This window comes from Trachypithecus francoisi, unplaced genomic scaffold (genome assembly GCF_009764315.1).
Source record: "Trachypithecus francoisi isolate TF-2019V2 unplaced genomic scaffold, Tfra_2.0 Lachesis_group13, whole genome shotgun sequence".
In the NCBI taxonomy this organism is placed as follows: Eukaryota; Metazoa; Chordata; class Mammalia; order Primates; family Cercopithecidae; genus Trachypithecus; species Trachypithecus francoisi.
In genome coordinates, this window is record NW_022681458.1 from 128,862,056 (window position 1) to 128,876,126 (window position 14,071).

Here is a 14,071-nt window from a genome sequence, read left to right on the forward strand (position 1 = left end):
TACGCTGGTAGGACTTGCTTATCATTAAAAACATATATTATACATAAAGGAGTATTATATATTATAGATTAAAAGTCCAACTATGGACATTTGGAAACTTCAAAACTTATTTTTACTCTCTTTAGTCATATAGCTTATATTAGAAAATTTTATTAAGTTGTTTTATTTCTGATCTTTTCTCCCAGTGAGTTTTTAGCAGAAGACAGTCAAGAGAAATTTTGGAATTTTGTAGAAGCCAGTCAAAATATTGGATCATCAGATCATCACGGTAAAATTGAAGCAAATGCTTCTTTGACTTTGGTGTCTGGGAATATATTAGGAAAAAATGGTCTCTGTATAGTATGTGTGGCATGGCCGTCAATGGAAAACATTGTTGTCTTTAGTGATTGGAGTTATGATCGTGGTCAGGAAAAGCCAACACAACACAAATAATTATTTTTGAAGCAGTTTATAACTTTGGCTATAAGTGGTACCTTTGTTTTTTTTCCCCTCTTGTTTTTGTTCTATCATGATCCTTTATTAAAGTGCTATGTGGATATTTTGTGGAAATACATTTCATTTTAAGTCATTCAGTATTAATAACCATCTAATCTGATTCACTGTTTTTTTTATTGTTATGAACTAATTACACAACTGATCTATTATCTGTTAAGTTCATTGTCATTAAGTTAGTATCATCCAGAATGTTTTCCATTATGCCTGCCAGCCACCCACAACTTGAGTGTTAAGGTGTCAAATTAATGATTATCCTGTAAAACCTCATTTCCAGTTTTTATGATGTGCTTTCACATTTTTTAAACTTGGTATAAGCTATATAGGGTGTAAACACTAATAGTTGGAGATGCTGATATGTGAGTAGTTAAAACCTTGAATATTAATTTACATTGACAGATATAGGTTATTATTTTTTTTTAATTTTTATTTTTTGAGAGAGAAGTCTTGCTTTGTTTCCAAACTGGAGTGCAGTGGTGAGATCTGGGCTCACTGCAACCTCCATCTCCCAGGTTCAATAATTTCTCCTGGCTCAGCCTTCCAAGTTGCAGGGATTACAAGCATTCGCCACTACACCTGGCTAATTTTTGTATTTTTAGTAGAGACGGGGTTTCCCCATGTTGGCCAGGCTGGTCTCGAACTTTTGACCTCAAGTAATCCACCCGCCTCAGCCTCCCGAAATGCTGGGATTACAGGCATGAGCCACTGTACCTGGCCAGATACAGGTTCTTACAGAAGAGGAAATGTTCCAAAATTGTGTGACTGCTGTTGATGTTAATGGGTTGTTTTTTTTTTCTTTTTTTTTTTTTTTTTTTTTTTTTGAGGCGGAGTCTCGCTCTGTCGCCTGGACTGGAGTCCAGTGGCCGGATCTCAGCTCACTGCAAGCTCCGCCTCCCGGGTTCACGCCATTCTCCTGCCTCAGCCTCCCGAGTAGCTGGGACTACAGGCGCCCGCCACTTCGCCCGGCTAGTTTTTGTATTTTTAGTAGAGATGGGGTTTCACCATGTTAGCCAGGATGGTCTCGATCTCCTGACCTCGTGATCCGCCAGTCTCGGCCTCCCAAAGTGCTGGGATTACAGGCTTGAGCCACCGCGCCCGGCCTAATTTTTTGTTTTTTTTTCTTCTTTTAAAATTATTTAATTAAAAAAAAAATACAATGGAGATGAGGTCTGTCTCACTGTGTTGCCCAGGCTGGTCTCAAACTTCCGGGCTCAAGTGATCCTCCCAACACAGCCTCCTAAAGTTCTGGGATTACAGGTATGAACCACTGTACCTGGCCTGTATTGATTTTTTAACTTTTTAATTTTTTATTAAAATAATACATGTTTTAAAAGTTGTCTGAATCTTTTTGTTTTGTTTTTATTTCACTTTTTTCACTCGTTGTGATCTATCCAAATATTTGTTTTATTTTATTTTATTTATTATTATTTTTTATTTGGACTAATTAAAAAATTTTTTTTTGTAGAGACAGGGTCTTGCTGTGTTGCCCAGGCTGTTCTCGAACTCCTGAGACTCAAGCAATCCTCCTGCCTCGGCATTCCAAAGTGCTGGGATTACAGGCATGAGTGACTGCACCCAACTAGATTTTATTTATTTTTATTTTATTTTATTTAATTTATCTTTTTGAGACAGTCTCGCTTTGTCACCAGGCTGGACTGCAGTGGCGTGATCTCAACTCACTGCAATCTCTGCCTCTTGAGCTCAAGCCATTCTCCTGCCTCAGCCTCCTGAGTAGCTGGGATCACAAGTACCTACCATTGCGCCCAGCTAATTTTTGTATTTTTAGCAGACATGGGGTTTTGCCATGTTGGCCACGCTGGTCTCAAACTCCTGACGTCAGGCAGTCCACCTGCCTCAGCCTCCCAAAGTGCTAGGATTACAGGTGTGCCACCAAGCCCGGCCTATTTTGATTTTAGAAACAGTCTGGCTCTGGAGGCTGGAGTGCAGTGGTGTGATCATAGCTCACTATAATCTTGAACTCCTGAGCTCAAGCAGTCTTCCTGCTTCATCTTCCTTAGTAGCTGGTATTATAGGTGCGTGCAGCTAGGCCTGCCTAATTTTTAAATTTTGTTAAGATGGGTCTTGCTATGTTGCACTTGCTGGTCTCAAACTCCTGGCCTCAAGGCATCCCGCCCTGCCTCCCACCTTGGCCTCCTAAAGTGATGGGATTACAGGTGTGGGCCACCATGCCCAGCCTGAATCTTTTTTTTTTTTTTTTGGCAATATAGATATGTAAATATTTTAAACAAGCATCTGTAAGTTTTACTAATTTCAAGGCAACTAGAATTAAGTTATCAAAAAATACTTTAAGATTTTATAGAACAAATTTATCAAAGTGGGTTTATAATCAAATTTGAACTTTGACATTTAAAATGACATTTTTTAAGTAAAAATGATAATACATATTCATTAAAGCTATAGGAGTATGAATTCTATGAACAACATAAAAGCGTGTTAAACATTTTATTTGTTTGAAATATTATTTATATTCCTGCCACCCAAGATTGACACCATTAACATTCTGGCATCATTTTGAGATATTTCTTATCTATTTTTTACGTAGAGGATGCTGTTGCAGTATAGAACCTTTTATATTCTGCTTCATAAAATGTTAATATTTGTATTTTCTTTTTAAAATGGAACATTTTATTTTCTTTCTTTCTTTCTTTATTTTTTGAGACAGAGTCTCCTCTTGCTCAGGTTGGAGTGCAGTAGCGTGATCTTGGCTCACTGCAACCTCTGCCTCCCGGATTCAAGTGATTTTCATGCTTGAAAATCACTCAGCTGGGATTACAGGCGCTTGCTACCTCGCGTGGCTAATTTTTGTATTTTTAGTAGAAATGGGGTTTCACCATGTTGCCCAGGCTAGTCTAGAACTCCTGACCTCAGGTGATCCACCCACCTCCCCCTTCCAAAGTGCTGGGATTACAGCATGAGCCACCGTGCCCTGCCTATTTTTATTTTTTTAAAAAGAGACGCACTGTGTTGCCAGGGCTGATCTCTTGAGCTCCTGGGCTCGAGTAATCCTCCTGCCTCGGCCTCCTAAAGTTTTGGGATTACAAGCGTAAGCCACTGTGCTTGTCCTTTAAAATGCAAAATTTAAGTTTTTTTGCATGGATAACATGTGATTCCGAAGTCAAAGCTCTATAAAAGGTTATATGCAAATAACCTTTATATTCATATTTATAAAAATTTGAAATAATCACATTTGAACTTTGACATTTAAGATGACATTTTTTCAGTAAAAAATTATTTGTCTATATATAAAAAAAATTGTTTCCTCCTTGACCCTGTACCTTCTGTTTCTTTCCTGCTTTTTATAACATTTTAATTAATTTGTTTAGCCTTCAGTGTTTTTTACAGCAAATATATACATACGTACTCTTCTTTCTCATTCTTTCTCCTGGTTAAAAAAAATAAGTTACTATGTACATTGTTTTGTGTCCTTGCTTTTTGTTTATCCTGGGGATTTCTTCACATTAGTATTTGGATTTTTTTTCTTTAAAATAATTTGGTCCAACTTTTTGTTTAAAGGCTTCTTTTCAAACTTTAAAATGTCATCAGTGTTCTTTAATACTGTAACTTCCTCATCACACTGCTCAGTTTTGTTTAGTTTTTGGAATAGTTACCATGTGCTAGGCATCATGGATATAAGGATAAATAGGTCATAGCCTCTGCCTCTGGGGACCAGAAGTCTAGGCGGGGTATAGATAGACAGTGAATAAATAATTTAGTAAATGATATGATAAGTGAAAGAGGTAAACAGAGAAGTGTTCTGGGATTGAGGAAGAGATTTAACTGGTCCACTGAAGCACGGGGTAGGGATTGTGGAGACTTCCTGGAGTAGGTGATTTCACAGCTGAATTATTTCTGAGGAAGTATGTAGCTATCAGTCATCCAGGTAAGTGGGAAAATAGTGGTCCAGGGGAGGGAATAGTTTGAAAGGGAAGAGGAGAGGAAGAGCCCAACTGCATTGTGTATTCCAGGGAATTTTAAGCATTTGATAAGAGTTCAAGACAATATACTGGTAAAACTTGCCATCACATACCTTTGTAACACAGCTTTGTGCTTCATGAACTATCTTCTTTAGATTTCTCTAGTCATATGCAATTACTTTGGTTAATGTTCTTCCTTGACAGGTACTGATTATTCCTATTATCATGCAATACTGGAAGCTGCATTTCAGTTTCTGTCACCTCTCCAGCAGAATTTGTTGAAATTTTGTCTGTCTCTTCGTTCCTACTCAGCTACGATCCAAGCCTTCCAGCAGGTGGGTCCCGTGCTCTTAAAGAACAGCATTTTAGAGTGTATGTCATGATGAATGGATAGACTGCAGTTGTCCTGGAATTGAATTACAGAGCTATCACTTTTTTGCCTGAAATTTTCTAGGATTTATTATTTAAAAAAAGAAATAATAAGCAAAATTGATGTTAAGTCTTCCTTCAACCCGCAGATTTAAAAAAAATAAGAAAAAGAATATCTGTATAGAAAAGAGACAGCAGGCCGGGCGCAGTGGCTCAAGCCTGTAATCCCAGCACTTTGGGAGGCCGAGACGGGCGGATCACGAGGTCAGGAGTTCGAGACCATCCTGGCTAACATGGTGAAACCCCGTCTCTACTAAAAAATACAAAAAAGCTAGCCGGGCGAGGTCGTGGGCACCTGTAGTCCCAGCTACTCGAGAGGCTGAGGCAGGAGAATGGCGTAAACCCGGGAGGCGGAGCTTGCAGTGAGCTGAGATCCGGCCACTGCACTCCAGTCCGGGCGACAGAGCGAGACTCCGTATCAAAAAAAAAAAAAAAAAAAAGAAAAGAGACAGCAATATTTTATTTATGCAATGCAGCCTGGGAGATGTAATCTTGTTAAACCAATGAGCCAGCATCTAATCACAGCCCGTAGTTCTAAAAGCAGTTCACAGAAAATGCAGGAGGCAAGAAATGTTTAGCATCACCACAGGGATGCAGTCAGGAAAATCAAGAATACAGGAATTGTTGTAGTAATCTAGTTTCTTCAATAAATTATGGAAATTTCTATCGTAATTGAAAAGAAAAAGAGGGACAGAGGAACCTCAAGTTAAGAGAGACTTAAGAGACAGTCAAAGGTGTCTTCACCAACTAGATATTTGATATAAAAGCAAAGTTAATTTTAAAATTATTTTTTACTATAAAATAAAACATAGAAAAACCACTCACAAAAAATATATAATAACGGATTATTATAATGTGAACATCCTTGTAATTTTCACCCAAGTCAAGAAGGAGGACTTGATCTGGCACCATGGAAAGCCCTCCATGTACTGTGTCCTGACTATGGCCACCTTCCGCCCTCTGAAACCAACCACCCTGTTAACTTCTGTTGCAATCATTTGCTGTGTTACTGTATTGTTGTATTGCCCAAGGATACATCGTCATAATATAAAGTGATTTTTTTTTCTCATTTTTCTTTATTTTGGGATAGAGTCTCGCGCTGTCACCCAGGCTGGAGTGCAGTGGCGCAATCACAGCTCCTGCAACCTCCACCTCCTGGGTGTAAGTGATTCTCCTAGCTCAGCTGGGGTAGCCTGCTACCACACCCAGCTAATTTTTGTATTTTTAGTAGAGACAGGGTTTCACCATGTTGGCTAGGCTGGTGTCGAACTCCTGACCACAGGTGATCCACCCTGCCTCCGCCCCCCAAATTGCTGGGATTACAGGCATGAGCCACTGGGGCTGGCCTGTTTTTGCCTTTATTGATTTTGTTTTTTTGAGACAGGGTCTTGTTCTGTTGCCCAGACTGCAGTGCAGTTCAGTGATTATGGCTCACTGCAGCCTCAGCCTTTCAGGCTCAAGCAATCCTCCTACCTCAGCCTCCTCAGTAGCTGGGACTACAGGCGTATGCCACTGTGACTAACAAATTTTTTATTTATTTTATTTTTTGTAGAGATGGGGCCTCACTATGCTGCACAGTAGCTGGGACTACAGGCGTATGCCACTGTGACTAATTTTTTATCTCTTTTATTTTTTGTAGAGATGGGGTCTCACTATGCTGCCCAGGCTTAAGTGGCAGGCTTAACTGCCCAGGTTTGGGCTTAAGTGATCCTCTCACTCTGGCCTCCCAAAGTGCTGGGATTACAGGCACAAGCTACCACACTCAGCCACTTTCACCAATGTTGTCTTGTCATAATTTAATCACCTATTTTGATTATACGTGTCTTTATCTCATCCTTGGTTAGAACTTTAAAAAGTGTGCCTCTTCCGTGACAGATAGCAGCTGATGAACCTCCACCGGAAGGATGTAATTCGTTTTTTTCCGTGCATGGGAAGACAACTTGTGAATCTGATACCCTGGAGACTCTTCTACTGACAGCCTCTGAAAGGTAGATTGCGTGTTCCTTTGTTTTCATATTACGCATTTCCAGTGCTGCTTCTGTATGTCATCTACCTTCTGATTTTCTCATCTGTTTTGTATCTTTAGGTGTAATGGTTTAGAGTATGGCTTCTGGAACCAGACTGACTAGATTTGAATCTCAGCTCTGTCACTTAAAATCGTTTTGTGAAATGTGGCAAATTAATCTCATTTCAAAATGGAGATAATACAAGTATTTAGTATTAACTGTTATTCTTTAGTAATGACTGCATCTGAGCAATGACATAGGCTTTGTCATTAGCTTAGTAAGAAATACTGTGTGTGTTAAAGCCAGTGCCTGAAATAATGACATTAATGATAATATCTCTCAGGATATTATTAGTTTCAGACAAAGGAGGATATTTGAAAGATAATTGCAGGCTTGATTTGAATATTAATTTGGTAACTAATGTACCAGCTTTTTTGCCCAAAGGTGGGTTTCCTGTGGTAGACCACTCGACTGTGTATCATTTTGCTGCCTGGCTAGGGCAGCAAGCCATCTGTACCTCCTCTAATGCTGTGCATGAACAGAACAGTGAGCTCTCCATGGGGTTGGCCTGCCCTGCCAGTACTGCTAATGGCAGTTAGGTAGTGCAGGTTTTCTTTAGTGAGATTGTCTGCCCAGCACCCATCCTCTGCCCACGAAACGTCATTAGTGGTTCTTACTCAGAGTGCTAACCAGAAAACACAGCGTGCACTCCAGCCATCTCAGGGCCAAGGCATGGACATTCAGAAATGGCTGCATGTGATACAGTCGTGCTCTCTCGGGGAAAACAACATTGACGGCTTTGTAATTCTTTTAAAAAACTTTATTTAATTTGCTACAACAATAACGCACACCTTTATAAAGAAAAGAATAATAGTGTCTCCTCTCTGAGAGGTGGTAACTACTTTTAATGGTTTGGCATATATACCTTCAGACTTTTTTCTACAGTTTTAAATTTATACATGTAAGTAGTTTTATTTTTATAAAAGGCATCTTTCCATTTAGTATGAGTGGGTGTATCTCATTATTTTTAACACATGCATAACCTATGTAAGACTGTCCCATAATTGATAATTTATCTCTTACTGATGGATTTTTAAGTCATTCTCTTTTTTTTTTTTTACCCCCGTTACAATAAGGTTATGTGGAACATCCTTGTTCATGTCTTTACTTTCTGCTGAGTTACAGAGTTTATTACAATAGAGATTGGTAGGTCATAAAGTCTGCATTAAGATCTGTTAATATCTTGATGCCATCCTTAGATAAGCTTTTTGGGGAGAAGTTTTAAAATTTATGAGGAAAACTGAAATGTTAAGTCCATTAGAGGCACAAGCCTATAGTCCTAGCACTTTAGGAGGCTGAGGCAGGAGGATTGCTTGACCCCAGGAATTCCAGACCAACCTGTGCAACAAAGTGAGATGCTGTTTATCCAAAAAGTAGGTGGGCATGGTGGCAGTAACTGGGCACACGCCTTTGGTCCCAGCTACTGGGTTGTGTGGGAGGATCACTTTAGCCTGGGAGGTAGAGACTGCAGTGAGCTGTGTTCACGCCACTGCACTCTAGCCTGGGCAACAGAGTGAGACCCTGACTCCAAAATAAAAACAGAAACAAAAACGTCCATTAGGAAGATCATAGTAGTAAAAATAGTAGAGGAGATAGACCTAATATAATTGGCAAGTAATATGCTTAATGTTAGCCTCTGCTTTTTGCATTATTTATACTTACATTTTTAAATGAAAAGGTAATCATATTTTATTTATATGGTAGAAAAAAATACTTGGCCAGCCGTGGTTGCTCATGCCTATAATCCCAGAACTTTGGGAGGCAGAGGTGGGTAGATTGCTTGAGCCAGGAGTTTGAGACCAGCCTGGGCAACATGACAAAACCTCATGTCTACAAAAGATACAAAATTTGGCTGGCATGGTGTTATGCACCTGTAGTCCCTCCTTGAGCCCTGGAGGTCTAGGCTGCAGTGGGCGCTAGTAGGTCTAGAGTGCAGCGACTGCACTCCAACCTGAGCGACAGACTGAGGACTTCTTAAAATATAACATAGTATATAACATATTATATTGACCAGGCGTGGTGGCTTATGCCTGTAATTCCAGCACTTTGGGAGGCCGAGGCAGGTGGATCACCTGAGGTCAGGAGTTTGAGACCAGCTTGGCTAACATGGCGAAATGCCATCTCTACTAAAAATACAAAAATTAGCTGGGTGTGGTGGTAGATGCCTGTAATCTCAGCTACTGAGGAAGCTGAGGCAGGAGAATCACTTGAACCCAGGAGGCAGAGGTTGCAGTGAGCCGAGACCATGTCATTGTACTCCAACCTGGGCAACAGGAACGAAACTCCATCTCCAAAAAAACAAACAAACAGAAATATTATATTATGTTTTATACACACACACACACACACACCCCACATACATACATACTCAAGATTTAGTGGTCATTTGAATATGTGTCCTTTTTTGGCCCTTTTCCTCCCCTTTTAGGAATTGGTAGCTATTATTAATTGAGGTTTATTTTATTCTTTTTTTTTTTTTTTTTGAGATAGGGTCCCGCTCTGTCACCCAGGCTGGAGTCCAGTGGCATGATCATGGACTATTGCAGCCTCAACCTCTGGGGCTCAGGTGATACTCTCACCTTAGCCTCCCGGGTAGCTGGGACTACAGGTGAACGACACCATACCCAGCTAATTTTCGTTATTTATTATAGAGTCAAGGTTTTGCCATGTTGCCCAGTCGCTTCTTAGTTATGATTACAGGCATCACTCACTGGACCTGGCCAGTGTTTACATTTTATAGTTAGTATTTTGTATAATGTACTTTTGTTATGTTTAATCATGAATAAACAAGACTCATACTTGATAGTAATCTTAGTAAGTGAAAAGTATTTAAGATCGTGCTGCCCTTCATGTTAAGATGCTTATAATCTTTATTTAAATTTTCATAGCTGTACTTTATATTTTGTGACATTTTTAGTGTTTCACAATTATTTTTAAAGTTTTAAGCTATTATTATTTATTTTCAGACCCAAACCTTTATTGTTCAAAGGAGATCACAGATATCCCTCATCTAATCCTGAAAGCCCAGTGGTGATTTTCTACTCTGAGATTGGCTCTGAGGAATTTTCTAATTTTCACCGCCAACTTATATCAAAAAGCAATGCAGGCAAAATCAATTATGTATTCAGACATTATATATTTGTAAGTATTGATTTATTTTAGACCTGTTTTGAATGTAATTTGCCCAGCATGACCTTAGAACATAAGATAATAATCTCCCTCTTTATAAAATAATCTAGTTATTTGAACCCCTTTTTTGAGAAATCCAGTAGTTTCATTGAGTCTGTTATTTGCACATAAGATGTGCTTTGCTTCACTTTCTGAAGAAATAGAAAACATGCTAAAAAAATGGCTTGATAAAGTTTATGTTTTATTTCAAAGTGAACCATGTAAATAATCTTTTCTAACTTTAATATGGTCATTATACTATGGAATTGATTGTTGAATTCAGTTTCTTTTCCAATCTTTTTTCTTTTGTTTTCTCTTTGCCACCTTTTTATTTGGTGGAAGCAGGAGGATTTTCTAAACAGGCAATTCATAGGTAGACTCTGTGTAATATTTAGTCATTTAAAATATTTATATGTAAAGGTTGTTAGCCCTTTAAAGTTTCTGTGTCATAATAAGCTCAGTACTAAGTTCATGGCAAAAAAATAAAAATTTTTTTGATTGAATCGTTTATTTTTGAGAGGGAGTCTTGCTCTTGTCACCCAGGCTGGAGTGCAGTGGCACAATTTCAGCTCGCTGCAACCTCTCCCTCCTGAGTTCGACTCTCCTGCTTCAGCCTCCCAGTAGCTGTCATTACAGGCACATGACACCATGCCAGCTAATTTTTTGTATTTTTAGTAGAGACGGGGTTTCACCGTGTTGGCCAGGATGGTCTCGAACTCCTGACCTCAGGTGATCTGACCACCTCAGCCTCTCAAAGTGCTGGGATTACAGGCGTAAGTCACATTTTATTATTATTATTATTTTCATAATTATTTTTAATATTTTAATAATTGTTTTAAATAATTTTTAATTCAACATTTTAGTATTTAATTTTAATATTTTTAATAATTATTTATAATTATATTATTTTTATAAAATTGTAAATGAAAATTACAAGCAGAAAGTTTTATCGAAGTCCAGTTTTTGACTCTCCCTCTGCCCCCTCTATTGCTGTTAGGGTAGATGTTAATGTCTGAAGGGCCATCTTCAGTCAGGATGCCGGTGAGTCTGTGACATCTGGTCAGTCCAAGCTCCGCTCAAAGGCATTAAATTTAATAAAAAGCATACTCCCATGGGCCTCAGAAATATCTCTGGGATTGAGACCTCACCACCTTTCAACCCTGCTCTGTAGGTTCTGGAACTTCTTTTGTTCTTTCTCCATGTCTTGTGGTTGGGACCTTAGCACTTTTCAGCTGCCCATTCGTCTGGTTTTGCATCTACCTTGAATTCCATTCCCACAGTTGTCGCAGCCTACAACATGTAAGGGAGCCTAGGGTTTTATAAGGAGAGAGATACAGACTCTGAATGGATTTTTAAAACGTATAATCAATATTTTAATGGTAGATAAGTGCTTTTATTACTGATTTTTTGGTAGATTTTGGACTAAAAAAAATTTATTTAGTGAACTTTCTTAGCTATATAGCTAATATCCTTAAAAAACAATGTAAAGATATTTTGAGTGCATAATCCTAGGTAAAGGCTAGTAGATGCAACATTAACATGGTCATGCTGTGTACACTGTGACATAGAAAGAGCTAGGTGGTAATGGTGGAGTTCTTGCTTTCCTTGCAGAATCCCAGGAAGGAGCCTGTGTACCTCTCTGGCTATGGTGTGGAATTGGCCATTAAGAGCACTGAGTACAAGGCCAAGGATGATACTCAGGTGAAAGGTGAATTGGTAAAAATGGGACCCATGTGCTTTCTTCCAATGTGAGTGAAAGGGGAGCTTGTTTCCTTATGCACAGTTGAGGCGTATGCTGGACCTGTGTTTACATCCTGGTTCTGTTACATCTGGGTGGGTGACCTTGCAGCAGATTCTCTAGGTCCCAGTTTTCTCTTGTGTAAAATGCAGGTAATGATACATGTCTCTTCCAGTATTGGGGAGGAATAAATAAGGTGTGTAAGTAAAGAATTTTTTCATGTACTGAAAAAAAAAAAAAAAAAAAGAAAACACACCAAGAAAGAACCTGGCACAGTCGTTTGCCCAAAAACGTTCAGCAAGTAGTAGCTATTGTTGTTGATGTTATATGGGGTTTACAAATAGCCATTTATTTGTGACTCCAACGTGAGATCTTAAAGTATCCTATATTTAGCAAACAATTTTATGTTGTTTATTAGTTCTGTACATGTAACAGTTTACTGTGGATACTTTCTATTGTAATAAGACTCTAGGGTTTTGAATTTATTATTTTATCTACAAGTTTTAAATGCTGTTTTTTCATTTCTTTCTTTTAAGCTCATTTTAAAGATAAAAAATCTAGGTAGTAAAGCAGATGGAAAATAAACTATTACCTCATCCTTCTGTTTTCTTCAATGATTGTGTTTAGGATTAAGTTGACTAATTATAAATTCTTCAGAATTTTCATATTGAAAAATTCTTTGTTCATAGTGTTTAAAACTGTTAATTTCATAGTTGTCCATAATGTTTAAATCTATTAATTTTGAAGATTTTAGCATATAAAATCTTCCAAAGTTTAAGGGAAAAATGCATTCTTTATCCAGGAACACAGGAGATATTAAAATGCATTTATTCTGTTTGTTTAAAGAACCATTGCCAAAGGGTAATTGTGATAGTCAACATTTTAAGTGGTATAATGTCAGGGGTTTCTGATTTTTTTCACATTATTCAATTTTATGATGTTTATGACACTAGTAACATTTTTGCTTCAAATGTGAGCAATTATTAATAATATGTATTTTCTGTTCTTTCGTAGGAACTGAGGTAAACACCACAGTGATTGGTGAAAATGATCCTATTGATGAGGTTCAGGGATTCCTCTTTGGAAAATTAAGGTATGTATGTTCTGTGTATTTTGGGAAACGCCCTCATTTTCCTTAAGCCTCCAGGCTTTCTTGCATTTTAAGCATCATCTTGTTGATTACTGTCTGAGTTACCCATCTCCTAACAGTACTTTATATATGCAATCCTATGTGGAGAGTCAACCACTTAGTTTATAGTACAGTTTATGATTTCACATTATTCTGAAGCACATTATTCTTTTTTTTTTTTTTGGAGTCAGAGTCTCGTTGTGTTGCCCAGGTTGGAGTGCAGTGGCGTGATCTCGACTCACTGCAACCTCCACTTTCCAGGTTCAAGTGATTCTTCTGCCTCAGCCTCCCGAGTAGCTGGGCTTACAGGCGTGCACCACCACACCTGGCTAATTTTTGTATTTTTAGCAAAGATAGGGTTTCACCACGTTGGCTAGGCTGATCTCAAACTCCTGGTCTCAAGTGATCCACCCGCCTCAGCCTCCCAAAGTGCTGGGATTATAGGCATGAGCCACTGCGCCTAGCTTGAAGCACATGATTCTTAATTGATACTTTGGCTACCTGCCCACAGTTTAAGTGCATTTTTCTTACCTCTCAGTTGATAGCATTAAGTTACATACCATTTTTTGATTGCCATAAGAGGAGAAATTGAATTGTTTCACTTAATATTTTCCCAGGAAAAAAATGTATTTAAAAGTTTTTTTCAAACATAGTCTGAGCAAAAATGCAAAATAGATACAGTAAATTTTATACATGCTCAATGGAGAAAACATTTTACTATTATTATTATTATTATTATTTATTTATTTATTTTGAGACCAGGTCTTGCTCTGTTGCCCAGCCTGGAGTGAAATGGCGCAATTTCAGTTCACTGCAACCTCCACCTCCTGGGTACAAGTGACTCTCCTGCCTCAGCCCCCTGAGTAGCTAGGATTACAGACACCCACCACCATGCCTGGCTAACTTTTGTATTTTTAGTAGAGACAGGGTTTCACCATGTTGGCCAGGCTGGTCTTGAGCTCCTGGCCTCAAGTGATCTGCCCGCCTCACTCTCCCAGAGTACTGGGATTACAGGCGTGAGCCATGGTGCCCAGCTCAGAAAAACACATTTTATTAGAATTTGCTTTATGTGAAAGGAAATGATATTTTTTAAAATTCCGTAATTACGTAATCA

The 14,071-nt window shown here is 38.5% G+C and overlaps 1 protein-coding gene across 5 annotated transcripts in view; it reads left to right on the forward strand.

The window, feature by feature from the left end:
* UGGT1 (UDP-glucose glycoprotein glucosyltransferase 1) overlaps window positions 1-14,071 on the forward strand; it is a 104,123-nt gene that overhangs the window by 11,666 nt on the left and 78,386 nt on the right. For all 5 annotated transcript variants that reach the window (XR_004441845.1, XM_033231913.1, XM_033231912.1 and 2 more), the window contains exons 3-8: window positions 186-268; window positions 4,632-4,762; window positions 6,732-6,844; window positions 9,889-10,063; window positions 11,702-11,798; window positions 12,843-12,921. Coding sequence is in view for 4 of the 5 variants with exons in the window: in XM_033231913.1 (XP_033087804.1) it covers window positions 186-268; window positions 4,632-4,762; window positions 6,732-6,844; window positions 9,889-10,063; window positions 11,702-11,798; window positions 12,843-12,921 (678 nt within the window). In the remaining variant the exon portion in view is untranslated. The remainder of the gene's footprint in view (window positions 1-185; window positions 269-4,631; window positions 4,763-6,731; window positions 6,845-9,888; window positions 10,064-11,701; window positions 11,799-12,842; window positions 12,922-14,071) is intronic.